The 25,955-nt window shown below is 37.7% G+C and overlaps 2 protein-coding genes and 1 pseudogene across 2 annotated transcripts; all 3 read right to left on the bottom strand.

Annotated features, from left to right (window-relative positions):
- Positions 1-306: 306 nt before the first annotated feature.
- On the bottom strand, positions 307-17,650 carry LOC122296105 (annotated as a pseudogene).
- A 135-nt stretch (positions 17,651-17,785) lies between these two features.
- LOC122296057 (2-oxoisovalerate dehydrogenase subunit alpha 2, mitochondrial-like) lies at positions 17,786-21,499 on the bottom strand. The gene is made up of 9 exons (XM_043105454.1): positions 20,915-21,499; positions 20,049-20,186; positions 19,726-19,908; positions 19,181-19,338; positions 18,957-19,056; positions 18,749-18,860; positions 18,490-18,629; positions 18,153-18,338; positions 17,786-18,054 (listed from the first exon to the last, which is right to left on the bottom strand). The coding sequence occupies exons 1-9, from the start codon at positions 21,197-21,199 to the stop codon at positions 17,887-17,889; spliced, it is 1,470 nt and encodes a 489-aa protein (XP_042961388.1). The 5' UTR covers positions 21,200-21,499; the 3' UTR covers positions 17,786-17,886.
- A 1,516-nt stretch (positions 21,500-23,015) lies between these two features.
- On the bottom strand, positions 23,016-25,444 carry LOC122297564 (pentatricopeptide repeat-containing protein At1g43980, mitochondrial). Its single transcript, XM_043107674.1, has 2 exons — positions 25,393-25,444; positions 23,016-25,275 (listed from the first exon to the last, which is right to left on the bottom strand). The coding sequence occupies exon 2, from the start codon at positions 25,151-25,153 to the stop codon at positions 23,213-23,215; it is 1,941 nt and encodes a 646-aa protein (XP_042963608.1). The 5' UTR covers positions 25,154-25,275; positions 25,393-25,444; the 3' UTR covers positions 23,016-23,212.
- Positions 25,445-25,955: the final 511 nt, after the last annotated feature.

Below are 25,955 nucleotides of genomic sequence, written 5' to 3' on the forward strand. Positions count from 1 at the left end.
ATATCTTGATAAAATGTGAATTTTAAGTTTCAAGAAGTAACTCTTCGACCCCTGCAGGTCCGGTGCGTTACAGGAGATGTCTCCTTTGTCCAATACCAATAGAAACCAAAATAGTGGCCCATTATAGAAAATGAAAAGAAAAACTATATTTGTAAACTGATGTAGAGGATACACCCTTCACTCAATTGGCATGACAAGATTTGATTTGTAAGAGAATATTTTTAAACTTCTCTTGCAAATCAAATCTTGTCATGTCAACGGTGTGGAAGGTGTGCTCTTCATATTGACTTGTAAGTTCCTCTTCCTTTATTTTGTATAATGAGGTACAAATTGCTCTATTAAGTGGTGGAAATGGTCATTGTCCGCTTCAAGGAGGCGTACAACCTGCATCAAGAATACATCAGCTAGAATGTAGAAGCCACAGAAAGAGAAAGAAAAACAACAATTGTGGTTTAATAGAGCTTGCTCGGTAGAAAGTAGAATATCCTTTCGAGGACTAGAAATCAATCAGCGTAGAAAGACCAGTGGATAAACTCTTTATGTAATAAAATTAGTTAAAGAATAAAGCAGAATAGACGCTTCTTTATGTGGATGAGTTCATGCACCCTATCACATGCATCAATGTCAACATATCATTTTGAATATTTACAGTACCAATAACTGATATTTGAAAAACTTGACTATTTTCCCAATGAATTAAAACTCAAAGCATCAAACTCCAATTACCTCTCCCATGGATGGCCGCATTTTAGAGCTTCTTTGCACACATAAGTATGCAGTCTTAGCCATGATATACAACTCATATGTGTCATACGCGTCCCCTAGACGACGATCAATGAGCTCATGTAATGCAAGCCTCTGAATCAATGGTTAAGCCTAAAATTTTTATAGAACATATGAATGATTATTCAGATTGTAAGAAAGAAGATATATATCATAATACCTAGGTTTGTGCCAGAGTAGTGTCAAAGTAAAATGCTTACTTTCTTGCCAACATGAGCTATTAATCATTCATTGATGATTCTATTTCTATTTTTTAATAGATCACTGCAATAAAAGCAACATACCCATTGTCACAAAGATTGTTGTTGGTCTTCTACATTTGCATCAATCACCTTGCGTCCTGATATCAGTTGTAACAAAACAATGCCAAATGAATAGACATATGTTCGCACAGAAACAATACCTTCCTCTGCATACTCTGGAGCAAGGTATCTACATGAGCCAAAAGCCAACTTTTGATTATTTATTAGAAAAACTAGAAATAAAAAATGCATATTGTTTACTCCTGCAAAGTAGTGGTAAGCTTCCACAACTCCTTACCCTAATGTTCCAAGTATCAGTGTATATACAGGATCATCGCTTGTTTTCCATTTGGCAAGGCCAAAGTCACCTAGCTGTTTGTAAAAGCAATCATTTGACGAACCAAAATGATCCTTCATAGTCAATACATAAATAATGGTAGTAGTAGTAACAGCTACATTATTATGGAACAACTCATGCAACACACCAGGCATGACTCAGACATGATTACTTGGAATCTAACAAAGTAGTATCTACTCAATATAAAGATAAACAAGACCAAAGTCTTTAGTGCCCAAGACAAACCTGCAAGGTCCAATACTCAAATAAAGGCAGAAGTTGGAGTGACTTTGCCAAATATGTTTTTAAAAGTTAAAAAAAAATGATAATGTAGGAGACTATTTTGTGGAATTTTAGGTCAAGGCTAGACTCAAACCACTTCAAACATACTAGAGTTATCAAGGATGAAATCCATTTGTGAGAGAGAGGAGATTTTCCTGTGCAGGAAAGCTAGGTTCCCATACTAAAGAAAGAAGCATTAAGCACACAAGATTGAACATCCCCATGCATTATTCACTGGGATTAGGAAGCTCAAGATCTTCAACGTAGATCTACCAGGGCACCAGAACCCACAAGATTCTTCTGAGAAGTTCCAATTTTATCACTGGGTCTAATGACCAAGTCTTGGTGAACCCAATTGTTCAAATGAATAGTAGATATGAAAGTAATCATATAAAATTGATCTAATTGCCCCCAACGGAAATGAAGCTTAGAAGAGAATAAAGCCATATAAATTTACCATGGGAATAAACTCGTGTGTGAGTAGTATATTGCTTGGTCGCATGTCCCTATGAATAATAGGACCTCCACGGCATTCTTCATGAAGAAAACGCAATCCTTTTGCAATTCCAATGGCAATAGCAACTCTTTCGTGCCATTAAGAACAGTTGCATCTTTATCTATGAACATATCCAACCATAGAGAAAAAAAAGTATACCAACAAGGAGAAAAGCCGATTAATGCTTATCCATAACGATTCAGCCAAGGAACTTGCAAAGACACAGACTGATGGTAAGTTTAGTTGTTACTTACTGAAAAAGTGCCAATCAAGAGACTTGTTGCAGTTATACTCGTACACCAAAATATTTTGGTTTTCCTTGCAACAGTAACCCAGCAGAATCACAATGTTCTTGCGCCGTGCAAAATTTAAGACATATACCTTAGAATGAAACTCAGCGAACCCTTGTGTGCTTGCTTCTTTAAGTACCTTTGCTGCAATTAGCTGTCCATCTTTAAGTTGACCCTTATACACATGTCCATATCCACCTTCTCCTATTAAGTTCTCCTCTGAAAAGCCATTTGTTGAAAGCTGTATGTCTGAAAAAATAAATCTCATAGAATCCTTGACATACAACTCGGTCCTTGTCCCACAATGAGCACAAAGAATAGGTGTCTCCAAGGATTGTTGTTGGAAAACTTGTTTAGGTTGCTTTTGGACAATTTGAGAAGCACTGGTATATCTACTTTCTTCTTTGACGTGTACTCCTGGAATTAAAAAATATATATATTATTGTAGCAAGGAAACTGCTCCTAAAAGAATGAGAATGACATCTCTTACTCCATGAGAATTAAAACAACGGGAAAATTAAAGCACTCTAACACCAGGACCATAACCATACCATCCTTATCCATGAGCAAATGTTAACTGGAATGATCCAATGAACAAAAAAAATTGCTCACATTGTTACTATAGCAGCTTCATACTAATAAAGTTTGGTAAACTTCTTTGCAGGTTAATTATTCTTTTCAAGTTAAAAAAGCTCAACTATAGCTGTTGCACTTTCTCTGTTTAGAACTGACTAATGTACGTAGATCTTAATAACCACTGTAAATTAGTTTGTTAGCAAAGAACTCATTCTATTCTAACCATTTGCCATACTCATATCAAACATAAATTTTAAAACTGATTGGTTTCTCTCCTCATTATTGATGGGGATCTAATACCAGGGCTAAAACAACAGCAGTGCTGGATGGTATGAAATTGTGTTTAATGCTTTGTTTACTTCATCTTGAGCTTATATTTGACTCTTAGATTGTGGTTCACTGGCTGAATGGGCGTTGGAATTGTACACTGGCAATTCCTGGATGTTTGGGGCCATTGTTGCAACAAGATCAAGATTATACATTCAGATCAACCATGCATATCATAAAGTTAACCAGCTTGTACACTTCTTAGCTAAATGGAACAATTACCTTATCATTTTAAGAGTTCTCTTCCCTATCTAGGATGCAGATTATTTGGTAATAATTCTGACTTCCTTTTGTGCAAGGGTGTTTGCTCCCACCCTATTGTGAACTTTATATGATTTTTTATTTTTAGAAAGCGCTAAAATTAGAACATTTACTTTCAACTCTATAGAAACATATATGCACATTTTTCTTGATTGTTCTCTGCAACTTGATATGCATCAAGCCAAGATATACTTGTAAGTTCTCTTTATTTCTACATTAACATATTTGTTGCAACGCAAGATGTTTTCAGGTCACTGTAATGGAGGCCTTATATATGTGTTTAATGTTGTTGCCAATGTTGTATGGTATCACTATAGTAGCACCTCTCTCTATATTACACAGATACCTAAAGAATGTGTGCGATGGAAATTTTTACCATGTCTTGACACCACCATTATTTTATGAGGTAGTTAGATCTGAAAATTTTCATTGTCCACTAAAGAACTCGATTAATCAAATTTCGTACAGGCTCAAAAGATATTTTGTGGAGAGAAAAGTAGGACTAAACCATCCATCATTTTTAGATACATTAATGAAATGAATGCATAAGTACAGAAGTGAATTACCAAGGTTCTTAGCCTAAGATGGCAACAATAAAATTATAAAAAAAATCACTTTTTTTTTTAATTTTTTTTTATAACATTCCCTAATTGAACAATCTATGATTGGCAAGTGCCAACTGCAGGGAAAATTTTTAATCCATATAAATCAAACTTTTAAGTCAGATGCAAAAAACTTATATATAGTAGTGTGCATGAGAAACACTTCCATGTAGTAGCCAAATGGACACGCACACAAATATGAATGCTCTTTGACCTGAATTTTGTAGTTTATAGGATGGCCCATATTGCAGTGTGGATTTGTGCTCTGCTGACTTGTATGAAGATGAAAGCATCACGTTGCTCTTAGACATAATGGAACTTTCCAGAGAATAATAGGACAAGGGGTAGCTTTTGCAAGAGATTTCAGGTTGCTCCATGTTTTCACCACCTGGACCATTTGATAGTGTAACAGCCTTGGTCATGGAATAGAACAGCTTGTGTTCTATATCGTCCTTATCACTAGTATTATGAGGTCTCAAAATTTCTGTATTGAATCTATCTTGTATTAATGCAACCTTGGAAGATATCTATTTAAGGTGAAACCTTAAATCCCATCCAAGGTGCCTGTTAAGCATGGTAAGTTAGTGTTGAATTCAATATACATACAACAAGAGTGAAATGGCTAGTTCACTAATTACCATGTTCAAAGGTATATGATCAATGTGCTGGGTACATAAGTATGCAAGAAAAGAGAGTGAAAGTTATGACAATTACTTAGTTACGTATAACTTGCACCAATTAGTTGGGATTTGACTTTGTTACATTGAGTTCCAGATCTCAAGGTCTAAAAGATTGTCAAAAGCTTTATCCACTTTGATTTAACATACCTTGGACAATAACTAGATCATGTGTTAAATAATGGGACTTGCATAAAAAATGGTGCTTCAACTATGATAACTATTGAAAACAAATATTTTCTTTGAAACCTTTTCCATTAAGAGAGAGACTTCTCACCTAGAAGATTAGCATGCATGCATCCTTGATGTCCATTTTAGGCTCATTTCCTAACATTAAAAAAGTATGATGCTAATGGTTCATTAATGTAATTACTCGTCTCTGGAATGCTGGTAGATGGGATCTTGGTGAGTTAGATACCACATTGACTTAAGAGAGAGAACTTCTTGGACCATATAATGATTTCAAAGGACTCCAATTATAACTCCAAGGGTCTTCATGTAAACTGTTCAGAGAGTTGCTCATATTATTATCCAATATGATCCTAGATTGCATATTGATCTGAGGAAGATAGACGATCCATCATCTTCGTCTCAATTGTGTTATTCCTCCAATGCGAGTTAGTCACCTGGTGGAGGAACTTTGTAAATTTATACCTGGCCTCTCCCTCAACAATAGGGCCCTTGATTTCTGTCTCCATGAGATCTCCACCATTAATGTTAGCCTTTGACTTCTAAAAGAGATCTCACCTCCAAACCCTAAACCTTCTCCAAGAGAGTCCCCCATAGCCAAAGACTAGTTCGTTCCATTCCTTACAAGTCTTTCTTTAGTACCTTTAGTTTTCACGCCATGATGTAAATTGGGGTGCCTTGGAAGTGATGGGACAACCACCATTGTCTAATTTTGTCAACAAAGCCTTCATTTTCAGAATCTTAAACTTAAAATATTTTCAACCCCCTTAGATGCCTCCACAATCTAGCGTAATGGTGATGTGATATGAGCATAATTTGGGGAAGTGTTTGATGAATTAGGTCCAAGAAATGCACTTCCCATTTGGGAGATACCAGAAATCTATCAATTTTGGACCAAGATGGGTGTTCTAGATTGTTGGATCATGTGAATGTACCTCCAACCAAGGGAATATCCTCCACCATAGCCGGCGTAAGATAAGAATCACCCTATCTTTCATTAGGTAACTGAGTGACATTAAAATAGCCTCCTATACACAATAGCATCTCCCACCAACTACATAATCCCACCAACTCAGTCCCAAAATAATCTTCTTTCTATACCAAGATTTGGGACATAGGAATCCACGGTCTTAAACAAGCAAGCAACTATGTACTTCCTCATAATCAGTCACACTCTTCCTGCAACTTCACCTCTTGTTTATACCACATAACCATAACAAACCCAGATGCAGCTTTCGATGGCAAGTAGCCAATAGGACCATCCTACATCTTGACTTCTCCACAAACTCCAAATCGTTCCTCTATAGAAAATTTCCTGATTTGTCTCGTGTGATAACTTTCACATAGGTTTCTTCATTTTAGAATCAATTTTGGAAACCCTAAAATAAAAATAAAAAAACTACTTCATGAATCGTTATTACAAAATCTCCCACCAAGAGAGTTGGTTCATTAGAATATGCATTCTTTCAAGCTCAAAAAATGCATCAAACTATACGAATTCTTTGTTCTTCTTTGCTTATGTTGATATTTCAATTCTTGGTTCAAATAAACTTGTAGAATATCAAATTAATTTAATGAAGCTAGAGATCTAAACCTTTCCTTAGCACACCAATTTTTCTCCATCCTACAGAAAATAAAGGTTCTTTTGAAACAGATTCCCTTTTTTGAAAGAGATCTAAATGTAGTTCGAAGACCCACTATGGATGGCATATTGCACATAAAATTGACAAAAATTCAGCTATTTAATAAAAATAAAAAATCAATAGAGCAGCAAATTTGGGTGAAGGATGAAAGAAAAACATATGCAAGGAAAGAATCCACAATAGTGGAAAGAAACATTTAAAAACTATAAAAGATTATAAAAGTTATATGAGGTCTAAATAAATAAGAGAAATAGATTACCTGTCAAGTACAACCCAACTTGCTTTACAGGCTGCTACCTCTTGTAAAATAACCTGCCTAATGGGAAAACCAGCTGTAATTTTGACTTCAATCCTGACCTGAGCAGAGAACAAATATAGCAATATGAAGAAAAGAGCAAGCAGAGAGAAACAACATGCTTACTCAAAAGACTATTTTCAGTTGAAAAAATTTATATATCAACTGTAATAAGCAAAGTGATTCCTAAAATAATTACTGAAGTACCATATTTGCAATATTCATTGTAGAAATCATTTTATAGCATTCTATTACCCCTTGATCGTCACACTTCCCAGCACTTCTCTTGAGCATATTTATATACAAATAAACTTTCTCTAAAACTTCTTCCTCCATTGAACGAGTACTGGTTAAAGAATTAGGCAATGCTCTAAGTTGGTAACCCACTATGACAAGACACCAAAAATGAAAAATAAGAGACAGAAAGAGATTATAATATGGTTAGCAACTTAATTAGGAGAGGACAAAACAAAATAAGCAAACATTAACCATTGAATTCGTGTTTAAATAGTTTTAAGTATGCTTTTATCCACCAACTAAGAGCAGATAACATACATACATATCATGTATTAATTTATACATTTTAGACTTGTATATATCATTAAATGTTCGACACAAAGCTGGCATTTCATTAAATAAGTCTCACTATAACACCGGTTAGCAGATTCCTTAAAAAAATGAAACCGGAAGTCATTCATAAGCTTGTAGTAAGGAATTTGGATACGTTGTGGAACAAAAGCAAATCTTAGAAGAAAGCACCTTCAGTTCTAAAGATGTAGGAAGAACAGTTCGACCATGGTGTCTGACTAGTTGACTTGCATATGTGGCTTAATTTGGTGATATTTTTACAAGGAGTCAGAAGAGTTTACAGGGCTAAAAAGTGATCCCACTAAAACTCTTGAAATGTTCTAAAGATGTAGGAAGAACAGTTCGACCATGGTGTCTGACTAGTTGACTTGCATATGTGGCTTAATTTGGTGATATTTTTACAAGGAGTCAGAAGAGTTTACAGGGCCAAAAAGTGATCCCACTAAAACTCTTGAAATGTATATAAGAAACTGAAACGTATCTAATATGTTAGGGATGGAATATGGATAATTTTATTGGGTTACAAGCAAGTTCGTGCACCAATTCAAGCACCGATGATCTTTTTTATTTAAAAAATATATAAAAAAATTTTGATAGAAGAAGAAAATCTTAAATCTTATAAAAGTTATTTTCATCTTCAATTCACATTATTTTTTTAAACATATACCTTATATATCAATATTGGTGCACGAACCGTAAGAAAATTTTTCCTTTTAATTATGTTCATAGGCGAAAAGTATATATTAAGGCCTGTTAAATTTAGTGGATGATCCTGGATAGTAATAATGGGTCAATATTTGATAGAAGTCCAGTTGAGATTTATCAAGTAATTTAGTATGATGGATTATGGAGTTTCTTATTGGGCTCAATAATTGAGTTAAAAATCATTTAATATTCACTACAAGAAATACTTGTTTTAGGATTTTGGTGGCAAACGGCATTGCATCGGTGGGAAAAATGTATCACATAGATGGTTGCCTAGTATCATGCACATAGATAACTGCCATGGGATAGTGCATGTATTAATATGGGCTAATATGGTAGTCATGCACGTACAGGTTACTTTTGATACGAGTTGGTCATATGCATGGGTCAATGAGTGTAAAATATGCGTCATTACAAGTTGGATGACAAATGCACATGATGCCATGCAAATTATATATCAAGTTTGGAGTTGTAGGACATGTACATTGATTGACGTAATTTTATGGAATTGATGTGATTGTAGGGTTACGAGGAGATATTTTGAGTTTTAATTGTGAATGACGTATTTAATTAGATTAGAAATTGACGAAAGTTACGTGTGTACGATAAACGTCATGTCTCTTCTAAAAACTAGTATTTTGTACATATGCCCTACATTGAAAGTACTGATCTTTTTTTACATATCTAAGTCATGAAGGAAATGATATTTTACTACTGTAATAGATTTATAAATGTTATGATTTTATGCATAAGTTTCATGTTAGCTGCATGACACATGATGATGCATCAAAATATTTATAAAACGTCATGATTTTATGTGAAGAGTTATACATCGAAATATTTATTAAGAGTTATGATTTTATGTAATTAGTTATACTTCAAAATATTATTTATAAAATGTTGTAATTTTATTTAAGAAAACATGTATCACGACATTTTATGAAAGATATGATAAGAAAGTATAGATGTATGATTATGATGAAAAATGACAGTTAAAATACGTAATGACTTATGTTATGACATAAAAAGGGTACCATAAGGTTAAAGGGCATATTACATTGCCATGATGTATACGTTGGTAGTGCACTCAATGTTATCTTCCTTATGTATGGATCGATTCCCAACCCACGGTCAACAATAGAATCATAATGATTTTTAAGATTCATTAACCCTAACTTAAGGGAGCCAACAGTGGGTACTGGTCTATGACAAGTGAAATACATGTTAAGGCATTTCATGCACAGTTCAGGATTATGTTCATGTTATCTACGTTCATAACTATGAGTATGCATGTTTTGAGGATGGAAAATGACGTTATAAGGCATTTTATGTTCACATAAGGTATTCCATGCATGTTATTTACATTAGAAATTGACGTAAGTTATGTGGATATAAGGCATATTTTTGTATGTTTTTCTATTTTAACCACCTCAGGTGAGGACCTCTATGAGGATTGAGTTGTAGGACGAGAGTTGACCCAAGAAAGTGAGGCAGAAGCCTAGTCAATTTATGACATGCCCAGTTTTATGATTTTTAATTTAGTAAATTATTTTGTTAAGCACATTAGAATTGATTGATTTTAATAAGCACTTCCATATCTTTTAAATTTGAAGTATTTTAATAAAGAATTACTTTGCTTATTTTATGAGCTCTTTTGTAGTACATGATGCTTCTTTAAGAAAAAATTTGTAAAGTCAAGGTTAGTAGTATACTGGTCCTTAGATTTCTAAAACTGACATTATCCTTAACCCTAGGGAGGTAGGGTGTTATAGAAACCAAAAGGATTAATCAACAAACTACTTATGGCTGCTATAAGACAAATGGTGGCATTTTGCTTTCATTTTATTTTGAGTCTGAATATGGAGGAAACTAGCTCAAAGAGGAGTAAACTAAATACAAGGGATGTCAAAACATGATAACTGTTAGGGGCTATTTCCCTTGAGCCCAAAGCCTAAGCCTAATATCGTGAGAGGTCCAGGCCCACCGAGCAATCCATCGACCCATTAAAGGGTTCCTAACCCATAGCAGAGGGTGCTAACCACAAGGGAAGCTCGTGAAGATCTCGCCCTGGAGTGAAGGAGGGTAGAACATACCACATTAAAGGAACTAAGTCTTAGATATTCTTGAGTGGACATGGGAGCACAAATCACGATCTTCTAACAGGAGAAGAAGGAAGAACCAGACAACATGCATCCTCTGGCGGGATAAGGCAACATGTTACGTCGCATTAAATGCGCCCCTTAGAGGGCCACCCTACATTAAAAGCACCCCCTTCAGAGAGCCACGCCTCATTGAATAAGCATAGCTGAAGAAGCTACGTGGAGGACATCTCTCCTTGTTGTAGGGCATAGGCTTTTGATCCCAAAAACCAGGTATAAAAATGACTCCTAAGTATAGGGATAAGGGTTAGACTCTCTGAACTCTCTCAACTTACTTAAATGCTCCCCTAAGGATATACTGACTTTCGCATCGGAGATTTCTCAGACACTACCGTGGAGGCCATCTCGCAGCATTTTCTTTGTATTCACAGATTTAAGATTGAAGATCCGAGCTGCTGAGGGCCTAGCCCAAAGGTATACAAAACACAACGTTAACAGTGGCGCCGTCTATGGAATCTTAAAGAATTTTTTATGTGTCCTTCGTATGCATACAGGAACCTGTTCTTAGACAGTTCAGGACCAGGAGGAAACAACCCCAGCAAACAAGGAAGCCAGGTTAGCAATGATGGAACAACTAGTAGAGAAGCTGACCATTGAGGCGGGTGTCCTCCGAGAGAAAAACAAGCCCTCAAGGACAACGACTAAGAACTAGGACAAGATGAAGAACCCGGCAACAACGAGTATCATGGGTCCAAAAACGCAGGGGAGGATAGTGACGCATATGAGGAAAGGAAGAATATGCAAAACAAACTACGTAACCTCAAGGGAAAATAAGAGGAGATGGTGTGAAAAATGGGCACCTCAATGTCAGTGGACCGGCTGCTCTTTAGCTCGGGCTTGCCGTATAGTGCAGAGGTGATGGTGGTACCCCTACCAATGAAGTTTTGGGTCCCCTCTATGGAAATATATGACATTGCATGGTTTGCTCGGGAAGGTGGCCTGCAGAGCCTTCCCACTAACCTTGAAGGGACTAACGAGGGTGTGGTTTTGTTCCCTAGCACTCAGCTCTATAGACAATTTTACCAAAATAGCTTGCCTATTTCTCACGCAGTTCATGGCAAGCAAAAGAAGAAGGCGCCTCGAGACATTCCTCCTCACCATCAAGTAAGGAGAGAACGAGAACCTGAAAATATACCTGACCAGGTTCAATAAGGAGCGCATGACAACAGAGAATCGGGATGAAAAGATCACCCTAGTGGCGATCCTAGGGGGAGTGTGGCCTTGGTCCCAGTTCATGGCAGAGCTGGCCAAAAGGACCCTCACCATATTACGGAAGTTTATGGATTAGGACGATAACTTCATCAATGTCAAGAACACAATTTGTGCCCTAACGAAATCGAGGAAGAAGAATTGGAGAGGGTGGACAAGAAAGTAAAAGCCCTAACTAGGGGTCCCACTCGCAAAAAGACATAAAGGAGGCCGCATGACGAAAAGATGGAGAAGCCTTTCTTGAAGAGTGCAGGATACTACTTAGATCGCTTTGCTTTCACCAACCATGAGTGCTAGCCCACCCAAGAGGACGACCAGCCAACATGCCTCTAATGCACGTATCACCAATTGACCACCCACAACATGAAAGACTGTCATTCCATGTGGGGAGGAAGGGACTAGATAGATCGAGCAGCAGCAAGATATCCCCCTACATGCCAGGAAGAACAAGTGTGGAGGAGGAAGTATGGAAAAGAAGCCCTGATAGGAGCTATAGGCAAAGAAGAGTAAAGAGTCCACAACGAAGGGAAGCTGAGCAAAGACCACAGCAAGGTCCCCCCAGTTGCCATGCCTAGAAGGATCCCCTATAGGGGAAATTATAACCATAGCAGGGGGATTCCCCAGCGAAGTAACGACCACGACCAAGATTTTGGGAACGTGCATATCCCACAACCCCCATCAAATCTGGCACGAATCTTGTGGCAGGCATTACACGAATCTTGCAGTGCATGCCGCAAAGGCCATCTGACACCATTAATGCAAGAAGTGAGTAACAGGCGAGCATTAATATCTAAAGGTGAGAAGCACGTGGGAACCTGTGTGAGTCACATCAGCTGCTAAACAAGCCCAATGGAGAGACTTGGGAACTAACACTTGGCAAGATGGCAAAGCGCAAGTCTCCCTCCTTTTTCTAAGAATAGAGCATCTCAAGCCATAATGGACAAGGCGAGTGGAAGTCTTGACAAACTGATCGGTAGGGTGAAAAACAAAGGCAAAAGAAAATAAGGAAACAACCACAAAGCAAGGCACGAGGCAATACGACAAGATACAAAAATACATGTACAAGTATGCTAGTGTATTAATCGACATGGTTTGTACAAAGAAAATATCGAAACAAGGAAATTTACATCATGTCGGTATGAGAAGGAGATACAAAATCAATCAAGGGAGGCATTGGGATCCACCTCGGATCCAATGGAGCCCACCTCTTAAGGCCTTCAAGTTACCCCGTATGCCCAAGCTTTATCGCAGACGTAAAGGGCTTTCCCATTTGATCATCCAGACAGGCAATGACCTCCTGCACTTGAGCCAAGTCATTCTGCAGGTCCTCAATAACTATGTACTAGGCGGCAATCCTCTGTTGAGCCACCTCCAACTCGTTCAACACCTCCTCCGCCCTAGCCTGAGTCGCCCACAATGAGTCTTCTTGATCCTTCAAGGTGGCGATAGAGATGAGCACTCCCCCTCCAATAGCTTGAACTGGTAGGCGTTAGAGTCCCGATGACCCCTCAGTTCCTCATTCTCCGCCTAAAGCTGACTAACGACTCCTAGGCCGAGATGACCCACCCCTTAGCCGTCACCAACTCCGCCTCCAAGCACTTTCTCTCCTTCCTCTCCCCACTTGCGCAGTGGAGAGCCATCTTCACCACTGAGCAAAGATCCCAATTCTGCACCTCGATTGCCTCCTGGCCATCACGATGAAGTCGGCCAACTTGTCGGCTCCCTATAGCTACCACAATAAGTGACAGAAGAGTCAAAATAAAAAATAAAGAGAGACGAACAAAACAGGAAAAAAGTGAGTCAGAGAGAAGGAAACCTCAGAGAAAAAGCCCAACAGAGATCTATCCACCCGCTGCAAAGCCTTCGGTCGTGGACTCCTAGCTTCAAGACAGGTGGATGCAGAGATAACCTCCTCTGAGTTACCTGTGGAAGGTGATTGTTAGTCCACGTCGGCGCTCCTAACATCACCCGAGACCTACCAGTCTAGGCCACCAACAGAGGGCTTGGGAGGATCCCCATTTAAGGGCATTAGATCCCCCTAAGAAAGGGAGTGATCCTTCTCCTCACCTGAAGCAAATGGGCCGCCCTCCTCGGACCTCATGACAGCAACTGTAACCTCTATGCCAATCGGTGGATTAGATACGAGGGACTCAACTTCCCCCTAAGGAGTTTCCTCAACTGACCCAACAACAAACACCACTGGGAGATAAATAGCAATGATAATGGCTAGGATATTGCCTATGGGAGCTTCACCACGAGGAGGCCCTCACAAAGGTGTGCTCCCATCGAAAGAACCAAACTACTCCGCGAAACCCCCAGAGGCGCCTTTCAAAGACTTGTTTCCCGGTAGCGGAATGAGTAGTGGAGGCCGAAGAAGTAGTCATCTCCACATTAGCCTCGGGAGGCAGCTCAACCACGGGCAACCTACGAGGAATCTCATCCAGAAGGGCCCCCCAAAAGAACCTCATCCAGTACAAGACTTATGACCCATAGGGGGAAGGTATGCAGCGATGTTCTCATCCCCCAAAAGAACCTTTGAGTGGACAGCCAGGGGGCGCTTTTTCGCCCACTCTTTAATGATGGCAATGCAACGCAGCTCCTCAGGCATGGTGTCAGTTGCATGGCCTTATAATTGGAAACAACGCCCCACTGAGCCCTAATCGAGAAGTTGACACTACCAATCTACCCAACAGAGAAATCTTATCCTCGGTCGGACACGAAGAAGAACTTGCTAGTCTAATTAGCAATTTTGCGATATCGTGACTCCAGTATGACGAGGGCATTTATTGCCCTGAAGTTGCAAATGTCCCCGATGCCCTTTTTTACATTTTGGGTCAGGAGGAATTCACAGTAGGTCAGGTCAGCATGCTTCGGGTCAGACTTCAATAGTGCATGTTGCCACAAGACGTAGCAGCATATCAAAATCCACCAAGCATTCGAATGATGTTGGATAGGAGCTAGCCCAAGATGGTGCATAACTTCCCAAACAAGGAGTGGGAAGGGCAGCCTCAACCCATAGGAAAACATACTGAGGAAGAGGGCGACACACGACGTGGAACTGTCAGCATGAACGGCGCCCTCCCGGGGCCCAAGAATCTCGAAGAACACCTTGTCAGGGACGTGGTAAGTGTAGATCAGCGACTGTAGAAAGTTGTGGAAGGCCTCCAAGCACCAGTGATGATCAACGTAGCCCAGCTCTGGGGCACCGGCCTCAAGCTGGTGTTGCTAATCAAAATTCCTAGGCTCAGCGGATTTTTTTGGGTCTATTGAAAGTAAGGGCGAAGAAAAAGAGAACAGAGATGCAAGGAGAGGGCAAATAAAACCAAAAGAAAGTGACAAAGACAAGACAAATCTTATATAGAGGAGTGACGGTTGGCCTTCCAGCTTCCATGAGCCGAATGTGGGAAGGAGAGCAATTCAAATCCTGTGAACACGCGACACGAAGCTGAAAAGACCACCTGACAGTCATTAATGCGAAAGAGAACTTAAGGGCCCAACACGTGGAGGGGCTGAGAGGTAAAAGTGTCATCCCACTCATGCGGAAAGAATACTATGCAAGGACAACTGTGAAAGAAAGGGAAAAAAGAAATTCATATCAAGTTAGCCCAATGAGAATTAACAGTGTGATTGTTAAGGGTTTTTCGCCTGGGCCCAGGGCCTAGAGCCTAGAGCCTGAGCCCAATATTGTGATAGGCCTAGGCCCACTAGGCAATCCATCAGTCGCGTTATAGAGTTCTCAACCTATAGCAGAAGGCGGTGACCACAAGGGAAGCGCAAAAATATTGCCTCAAAGCAAAGGAGAGTAGAACACGCCACATCAAAGGAACTAAGTCCCAAATAACCTTGAGTGGGCAAAGGAGTGCAAATCACGATCTTCTGGTGGGAGAAGAAAGAAGAACCAGACGACATGCATCCTCTGGCAGAACAAAGCAGGGAGTCACACTGCATTAAATGCGCCCTCTAGAGGGCCATGCCACATTGAAAGCACCATCTCCAAAAAGCCACACCGCTTTAAATAAGTATGGCTGAAGAAGCTACAAGGAGGATACCTCCCCCAACCATAGGACATGGGCACTTGATTCCAGAAACCATGTATAAAAAGGACTCATAGGTATTGGGATAAGGGTTAAGACTCTCTGAACTCTCTTAACTTTCTTAAATGCTCCTCTAAAGATATACTAACTTTAACATCGGAGATTTTCCGGTCACTACCACGGTGGCCGTCTCATAGTATTTTCTTTGTGTTCGCAGGCTCAAGATTGAAAATCTGAGCTACTGAGGGTCCAGCCTAAAGGCATATGAAACACAACATTAACAATAACATTTCTCATGAACCAAATCCCAAATAGGAAAATCAAGCATTGCACAAATTTTATGAGGGAAAAGAAGTATTCCCCTTAGAAATTTCGTTTTGAAATTGAGCCTTAAAAGCATGACCTTCAGAAAAATTTAGGATTAATCTTCGTGTCTTCAAGGTACACTAGTTTAAAAGGAGCCACTCTTGCCAGAATGCCAAATGGTAGGTCTCCTAAATCCTAGCTAATAGAGAAGTGCTACAATCAAACTGAGATTCTACAAAAGTAAACTTACAAATTGACTACTATATCAAGATATGTGAGTTTGTAGAGTTACTTTTATAAAATTATAGCTAAAAGTATTTCTCTAACTTAAATCCAGCCATTAACTCTTCAAGCATTGGGGCATTCTGAACTTGTGAAAGGCAAAATAAGGCTAAAAGGAAAACTTCACTAAAACTCTTAAGAGACTTCCTCTCAAGATACCAATGTAAGCCACAGCAATAAACAAAATACTGAATAGCAATGAAACCCACAGCAACAGGACAAAAAGATGAAGACCGTGATTCCAGAGACACAACTTATCGAACACTTGCAGGGGTGTAGGACTTTATGGAGGACTCCGAGCACGACAAGCATGTCTCCTCCACGAAGAATGCAACCCGCCGTTAGCACGCCTTCAATGGTGAGCTCAAGCTCAGTTTGACTGCGATCCTTAGTCGCAACCAATGCGATAACAACTTAGATGGCGACGAAGGGCTATCCATGGAGATTATTATTCCGGCGGAACCCACAAATGTCTATTGGATAATAAGGCTATATAACTCGTTTCCCTATCTGGCTGTTGATCTGTATGCGAACTAAAGAGTGGAAACCTCGATCGCTTTTTATCAGTGGACGTCAAGAAGGACATGGTAAAAAGATCGAGACTTGTGACCCAATGGGATTTGCTGGAAGCCTTAATATACGAAGCTCATTGGATTAGAGAGACAATTCCAACGATGCCAAGTTCCAAGGGGAGATATGCTTGTGGATATTCCAGTATGTTGTTGAGACTTGAGAATGGCGGGAGTTTGGCCGGCTTCAACAGGAACGCTAAGATAATTGCGAAGCACTCAACGGCAATATCTTGCATATTTAGAAGGTATCATGCCATGTAATATTCTTTAAAGCTATTTATTTATTACTTTTAAATTAAACAATTTAGCTTTTAAAAAATAACAAACATTCTAGACAAAATCCTCGTAATTTGATTTCCAAATAGATTTCTTTTTGCTGGCAAAATAGGGGGACAAGACGTTAGAATTAACTATCAAGAAGTTACTATAGTAAACATTAAGGTTGTTGGTTTAGTGGGTAAGTGATTTCCTCTCCCATGGTTTGATAAATAAGAGGTTCTTGGACACAATATCAGAGAGACAATATTCATGTCGGAATGGAAACGACCCTTCAGATTTGGGTATCATACAGTAGATAAGCACTCGTGATTATGACAATGGCAGCTTTACAGACTATTTTTCCATTCCATTCAATTCCCTCCTCTAAACAAACTATAAAAAGAAAGGTTTTTTAATGCAGTTGAAATATAGCAGACTCCATCTTGGTTACAGTTTACAGGACATTTTGAAGTTCTTACAAGAACCCAGAGACATTAATGTAGCTCCTTCCAAGAGAGTGAATCCTTCATAGTGCATTGATTCTGTTTTTTAATATTTTGATCCTGGGGCTCAGCTTCGCATACTGATAAAGGCGATGCCTAAAAGTTACAATAGGGAAGATCTGACTGAAACCTTATAATAGAGCTCTTTCATTGTGATGCCTAAATGAACTTCATGAAAAGGGAGGAATGCTTTATTTTTTAATTCTTTGAACTGTTTTGAGATTTGACACTTGGTAATTCAAGTTTTCATGATAGCTTTTTAAATATATTCTAAACAGGAACATCAGATGGGTAGTCTTGTGGATGTCTCTTGATGGTTTCTCTAAGCAGGTTCTCCTGCTCTTGAAGGTTTGATGGCTGCTTGTCATAGACATCAGAAAACATGTCTGCTAGTGGAGGTTTCTCTGTTTTCTCTGCTATTTGAATCGCTTGCAGTATCTGCAGAAAAAACAAAATATATCAGAAGAGAACGTTAAAAGAGATTTTCCAATGTCATGGGGATTGAAGAAAAGGTATATATATGAACATGTATGCACCTGCTTTCTGATGCTGTCTCGAAGCTCAGAATCATCTCTGTCACTCCACCAGCCCTTCTTTTCTACCCATTTTCTGAATCTATTTACAGGGTTTCGTGCCAACTTCCAGTATTCAATCTCATTCAATGGCCGATATTTGGTGGAATCATCAGATGTGGAGTGGTGTCCAACTCTATATGTTAGGGCCTGAAAGTTCAAAGTTCAAACAAACAATAGAGAAAATCACAATTTTGAATACACCTCCAACTCTTCTCCTGATTTGCCTATTAAGAAATGCAGATCATAAAAATGGCTGAGACCATATGTTGAAGACCAACAAAAGGAAGTTTAGTTCCACCTCCACCAATATTGGTCTTTGTTCCCTTATAGCCATTTCACGAGCAGCATGAATTGCATTATACACAGCAAAAGCATCATTCCCATCCACCCTAATGCTTCGAATTCCATAAGCCCGACCTCTAACAACAAGGCCATCACCTGCCAAACATGGATATTCAAGAAAGAAAGAAACAAACTCAAATTTCCATCAGTAACAATACCTGAACTTATACATTTAAAAAAAAAAGTGTTTAATATGAAGTTATATGATAGAGTACTTCGAAATTGCTCTTCTGTGGGAGTACTGATGGCCCAGCCGTTGTTCCGAACAATAAAAACAACAGGGGCTTCCAGAACTGCTGAAAAATTCAAAGCAGCATGGAAATCTCCCTGAAACATGGTTAAAGACCCAAATGAGGATATGAACATTGTTAGTCTAATTATTTTTTTCAGATCGAGAGGTGGAAATTTTTACTGTACAGTCACCTCACTACTGCCGCCATCTCCAGAATAAGTGGCCACACATGCATTCTTGCCATCCATTTTAAGAGAATAAGCAACACCCACTGCTTGAGGAAGCTGTGTACTGACAAGCACAAGGGGTAATATAGAATAATCGTGTTAGTTATTTTCTTGAATGTTGATCAACATCAAATAAATCTAGACATGGCAGAGATTAACTTGGAGTAATAATGATGCAGATATCTTACGCCATAGGTGATGAAACAGCGAAGTAATTGTGATTCTTAGAGACGTAGTGGATAGGCATCTGCCTGGCTTTCCCAGAATCAGCCTTGTTTCCAAAGCACTGGTTGGCAAAGTCTTGCAGTGTGAAACCACGCCACAAGAGAACTCCAGGCTCCCGGTACTGGCATTAAATCATGCAGAGTCCACTTACATTAGTTTTCCTTGCATAATTTTTGGGGTCGGAAAATGTCAATCTGTAGTGGATTTCAGTTAACAAAAGGCCCTATATTCAAATACAATCAATCTCTCTGGTGACGGTACTGACGATTAATTCATAACTGACGAATCATGGGTGCTACTCTTAGATTCATATCTTTTCAACAGATAAAAAATGGAAATGGTAAACGTCCTTCGGCTGTCAAAATCGAACAATATGAACAGCATTTGATTCTGGGGAGTGACTCCAGATGGTGAAGCAGCCCTCAGGTTTCCATTATACATATCTTCTTGTGACCTTGCCCTATAACAGTTAAGTTTTATGTACTGATGAAAATATATACAGGTTTACCTGAGGCAAGACAAGATCATCTGCAGAAAGTGCAGCAGCAGATGCAATGTTAATTGCTTCTTCCCCGGATGTGGTCAAGTAAAATGAAATTCTTCCCTGCCTTTGAGCTTCGTAGAATATGGTATCCATCATTTGAAGGGTGACCATGTCACTATACATCTTTACTGCTACTTCCTTGCTAACCTATTAAACAGTTAGTGCTGTTACGACCAAAAACAGTTAAAACTTTGATGAATCTGGAGTTTTTTTAAACACCATTTGATTCAAACTACCTTTTTGTTCATGTTCAAAACTCAACTGATATTAAATAACATTTAATTTACCTGCACAAAGTTGCTGGACAGGATTGGCTCTCCATTGTCATCAAGAACTCGATAGCAAGGAACCCTCTTATCCCCTGACTCGGAAATGAAACTCATTTCTGACGTAAAAGCAACCTTCCCTCCAGGAAAATCCAAGGCCTGTCCCCATCGACATATTCGAAACGAAATTTTTTCCAAATATTTTATTTTTATTTTACCATTCAGTCAAAACGGTATATTAAAAGCATAAAATGTTTTTTTTTTTTTTTTTTCTCAAAGATAAACATTAGACAATCCCCAAACATTAGTACCGTGTCTATCCCCACACGCACGTGACGTTACCAATTATTTTGTCTGCCCTGAGTCTCACGACTCTCACGTCAGGCCATTTTCCTCTAGTCTCTTCTATCGTCTGTCAGACTGTCTCCAATATCAGTTTCTTCTTTACGTTAACGTTTATGGGATTTTCTGTTTTTATATATGACAAGTACGTGGCTGGTTCCTGGTAAATTGAGGCACTGTTCTTCTTCCTTTTTTGAAATCTATCAAAATCATTTTTTGTTTGATTAAAGTATATTTAAATTCTATAAATATTATCTATCCAAAACCCTGTTCATTTCTTAAATTATCATTACTTTGATTTCTTTTCTTTCTTCTTTCTCAATCCTAGAACAGTTAATCTTGATGCATAAACGATCGAAATAGTACTAGCAGAGAAAAATAGAAAATTAATATACATAATCATAGAAAAAATTCGATGAGAATATGATCAAGTCCGTATTATTCATCAAAATCTGCATTTTTACTGTCTGATACATCGAACACTTTCATTATATGAAGTCTGTAGCAGCAATTCCAAGAAAAGCAGTACATAAGTAAGATCTTACCTGATCATGATCTTCATCCTCCTTAATGTACTGCGAGTCCAAGTCTCTTTCAGGTTCGGTGGATTTGAAGCGGGGAACGAGGAAACGGGTAGGTGAGTTATCAAAGAAAGCATACGGTCTTGATCCGTATTTGTTATCAACAAGTGGCAATATTGCAGAAGAACTAGAAGAATATTGCATAAAAGAAGAATCCCAAGAACTCCTACTCGGAACTACTCCCAAAAAGCGCATCTTTTTGCTCAGAATATGGACAAATGTTCTTGACCTGACCAACCAAACTGCCATGAAAATGGATATATCTGTACAGAGTGGAACTTTATACACAGAAGAGTCTAAACAAAAAGAGATCTAATCCAAAAAAGAAGAATATATCCTGGAGTACTCTGATAAAAAAACTGTACGTGATCCCTTTGCAATCACTTAAAAACAACACAAGTTCTGTAAATCTGAGAAGTCCAACTCCCCCACGCCATGATATATGGACATGGATGGATTAATCTAAGTGCCTGTCTCAATATGTAGGGAGAGTTATGGAACTTCTCTGGACGTGTCTTTGCATTTCATTGGAATCCTATGCGGGGGTGCCACGTACATCAACTTGATCCTCATCTTATGTGCTTGGTCGTGTCACAGGTACTGATTTTTATTTTCTCTTTTCTGATAACCAATTATTTATCAATCGATTGATTGGTTGTAATAATTAATATTAAACTTTGAAGGGAGCGGCTACCATGCCGCCTCCCACGTACCACTGAGTACCGCTCAGTGGTTTTTTTTATGTTTATTTTTTCATTTTTTTTAATATTTTTTTAATTATTAAATAAAAATATATATCAATACATTTAAAAATCACATGTTTAATCATTAAGTGAAGAAAAAAAAAGACAGCAATATACTGTAGCGGTACACATGAGCGGCACAGGAGCATTTCTCAACTTTTGAATCACGAAGCATTAGTACAAAAGCCAAAAAGGTTTTGAGTATTTTAGTACAAGAAGCGATAAAACTGATTTCATAAACAATTGAAATGACTTTATTTATAATTTAATCACTATATCTAATCATTTCAATATATAAATTTATTTTATAAAATTTTTTAGTGACTTAAACATTTCTCTTTAAGTATTGAATTTTAACCACATAAAAGTCCATTTTTTTTAAAAAAAATGGTATGTTTGGTAAATTTAAAAAAAGTACGTTAAACACTTAAAAAAAGTTGAAAGTTTATTTTTTATTTTTTTTTAAAATACCAAATTGAAGTGTTTTTTAAAAATACTATAACTAATTTAAAAAATATTTTAGATACATATTTATCAAATAATAAATAATTTTTTAATAGTAGAAACTTTTAATAAAACTCTACAATTAAAAGCACCACTCTTAAGGGATTAACCTTAATAGTTTAATTGTTAGCTACAGTGATCTAAATAATAATATATAATTATGTTTCATTAATGAATAATTATGGTTTTATGAATTATTATGGCATCGAGATACAAAGAATTAAAGAAAAATTCAAGAATGGCAACTATTAAGATTAAGAAAAATAAATTATTCGATAAAAAAACAATGGCTAGAGTTTTAAAAACTACGTCCTAGCTAGGCTGTGGACTTTACCTTAAGAAATCTTAAATAGCATTAATTAGATCAGCAAGAAAATGTTGTTTTTGAGAGATCGATCGACGGTGGTTAAGAAAATTAGTTAAGGTGCATGCATGCATATATGGTAGGTTTAAAACTTAGCATCATCGAATACATATACACATTTAAGTTGTGATCAATTATAAAAATAAAATAAACTTGGCTAGCACTCTTCCTCATTAACATTAAAGTATATTAATTAAACGATTCAACACATGTTACACATGTATATGAATATACATGTGTACACGGTCCTTGTCTTTATCATGATCCTTTTTTTTATTATTGTCGATAACTGTCTGTCAAAATCGTAAGTTAAAATTAAATTTATAAGTATTTGATACAATGAGATTGTCAGTAGTTCAATACATGAACCCAAATGAATCAAACACCCAATATTTTTGTTTTTCTTCATCTCCATTAACTAAAATCAATAGGATGACAACATAAGATGTTAATATATCAGGATAAGCAGCACCAGAAGCAAGCTGAATTGCAAAGTCAATCTGAAAAATGACCTATGGTCAGTTTATTAGGTGTAAACATAAAGTTTGCACAATGCTAGCTGAACATATTGATCTTTTAAAACCTAGTATACCACAATATGGAGATGCCAAGATATAACGAACCCAAAATACGTATCAGCATCGATATCAGTTAATATGAACTCGTCCACTCCTTAGCACCTACATTTTGAAAATGTGGATTGAAATAACCTTTATCCTCCATCTCAAATATCAATAATCTCAACACCAAATAAATGTCTTTGCCTCCATGATGCTGTAATTGGTTTTCCTCAAATGTATATATGAGGTTTTTTATTCCAATCAAACTGCATCCAGAGGCCTTCTTGATAACCTTCTGTTTCATGGACTTTATTACTCGAGCCATGCTCTCCCATCTGCCCCTCATCTCATATGCACGGGCCAATACCATGTAAGGTAGAGATGACTGTGGTTCCAATTCCATTATCCTCTCCGCAACTCTTTCGGTGAGTTTTAAGTCTCCATGAATCACACTAGCATAAAGAATTGATCCCCATATGACGGAATCAGGTTTGTAAGGCATTGTATGTACAATGTCTATTGCTTCTTTAAACTTACCAGCTCGACACAACAATTCCACTATGCAAGCATAATGCTCATCCTGGGGTAGAATTCCATATTCCTTCTCCATCAATGAGAAAATATTCACTCCTTCATCAACAAAACTACCGTAATTGCAAGCCAGTAGGACTCCAGCCAGAGTTATTCGATCTGGTGGGGGACCTTCTCGGACTAGTTCCTTAAAAATGTCAAGGGTCTTGTGTACTCTACCATTGTTAGTCAAGCCCAAAATCATGGTGTTCCAGGATATCAAATCCCGTTCACCCAAATCAGCAAAGATCTTCATGGCATAATTAACTGACCCAAATTTAGCATACATTTCCATGAGTGAATTAGCAACAACTGGATCTGACTCAAAACCCGATTTAACAACCAAAGCATGAATTTGACTACCCTGCTCTGCTGGGGGGAGTGTACAAATAGAACTTAGAACAATGCTGAGTGTGAACTCAGTTGGCCTGAAATTCTCCCTCAAGCTCCACACAAAGAGTTGCAAAGCATCCTCCACACAACCATGTGCTGCATAGCCTGAAATCATGGAATTACTAACTGCTAAATCCCACTGATCTAGTTCTTCAAACAACTGGACTGAATCCCCCAATCGATTGCATTTAGAAAACAGATCAATAACAGCACTTGCTACAATGCTATTAGAATTAAATCCCAGCTTGATGCAAAGAGAGAAAATCTGCTTACCCTTTTCCAAATCTTTCAAGTTCGAACAGACACTGATGACAGTGGATATAGTATACTGATCAGGCAAATACTCTGTGGTTCTCATCAAATAGAACTGATCTAATGCTAATTCTCCGTACCCAGACCTATGACAACCCATTATCAAAGAGTTCCAAGAGATTATATCTAACTCCTCCATTGTCAAAAACACACCAAAAGCATAATCAAGGAGACCAAGCTTTCCATACATATCAATTAATGAGTTTACAAGCACCACATTCAATAAAATCTGACCATTACGAATTAGGCAACCATGAATCTGCTTACCATGTAGAGCAAAGGACACAAAAGACAATAGAATCGACAATGTGAACCCACTTGGTCTCACACCAGCATTTTGCATCTTCATTAAAGTCCCCAACGCATTATGAACCAGCCCACATGAAAAATAACCCGAAATCATCGTGTTCCAACTAACAACATCTCTTGCAGGCATTTCATCAAACAAACGACCTGCCCTTTCAACTTGTCCATACCTAAACAAGCACTTCAGGCAAATATTCCAAGATATATCATTCTTGTCAGAAATTCCATCAAACACTTTCAATGCATCACTAACGGCACCAAACTGAGAGTATAGGTCGAGACTGCGATTACCCAGAAAAGTATGGCTATCAAACCCAACTTTGACCAACTGTGCATGAATAGTTTTGGCGAAATTTAAAGACTTCAACGAAAAGCAGTGATCTATTAGGTTAGAGTAATAAGAAAGCGAAGTTCTGTGAGCACCTTGAACTTGCTTTAGAAAAGGGTACATGCAAATGCGGTGACACTACGTACTATACAGCTTGTTGCTTCTTTAAATCTTTAAAAAATGAATTAAAACGCGTATACAAGGACTTTTGCTCCGGCTCTGCTGCTTCTTCTTGCTCCATTTTCCTGCAGCAACCAGTTGGGAACCGTTAGAAAAACAGCACCCGAGAGAGAGAGAACAGAGTGGGAGAGACACAGAGAGAGAGTTCAACGGCATATAAATGTGTTCTTGCACCGACTTACAGATAAAACTATTTCATTTTCGGTTGTGTTTCGTCGTTCAACTAAATTCAACTCATCATAAATTAATTATTAATGTTAAAAAAATTAAACTCATATCAATTCATTTTATACAATTTAATTTAAAAGTTAAACTCATCTTAACCTATACATATTAGAAAAATAATAATTATAATTATAAATATGCAAATTTCACGTAATCACTTTGAAAAAAATAAAAAAATACAAAATCACATTAAAAAAATTAATTTTTTAATAATAAATTTACTTTTTTTAAAAAGACTGCAAAGTACTCGCTTACTCTACATCTGTATATAATATTACTCTAAAAAACTTCATCCAATGAGAATGCTATAGCGACTTTATGACATCTCTCTATCTTTAAAATATAGGAAATTCAAAAATAAAATAATAGAACTATATAAAAAAATATAAATAAGATTATTTAAAAGGTAATGTGAATATTTTTTATTAAGAAAAAAAAAAAGTAAAGTGAATTGACTTAATACGTATTTCTTTCATAAATCAAGCACTCCTCTTAAGGTTTTTAATCGTCCCAATCATCT

The sequence above is a fragment of the Carya illinoinensis genome, chromosome 15 (assembly GCF_018687715.1).
Source record: "Carya illinoinensis cultivar Pawnee chromosome 15, C.illinoinensisPawnee_v1, whole genome shotgun sequence".
NCBI lineage: Eukaryota > Viridiplantae > Streptophyta > Magnoliopsida > Fagales > Juglandaceae > Carya > Carya illinoinensis.

Bases quoted from the DNA above. Each gene is read 5' to 3' on its own strand.
- LOC122296057 (XM_043105454.1), bottom strand. From the start codon at position 21,199: ATGGCAGTTTGGTTGGTCAGGTCAAGAACATTTGTCCATATTCTGAGC. The intron at 19,909-20,048 runs GTAAATTAAATG...ACTGTTTAATAG, and splicing joins TGTCCAGCAACTTTGTGCAG to GTTAGCAAGGAAGTAGCAGT. The intron at 19,057-19,180 runs GTAAGATATCTG...TGTGCTTGTCAG, and splicing joins GCTGTTTCATCACCTATGGC to TACACAGCTTCCTCAAGCAG.
- LOC122297564 (XM_043107674.1), bottom strand. From the start codon at position 25,153: ATGTACCCTTTTCTAAAGCAAGTTCAAGGTGCTCACAGAACTTCGCTT.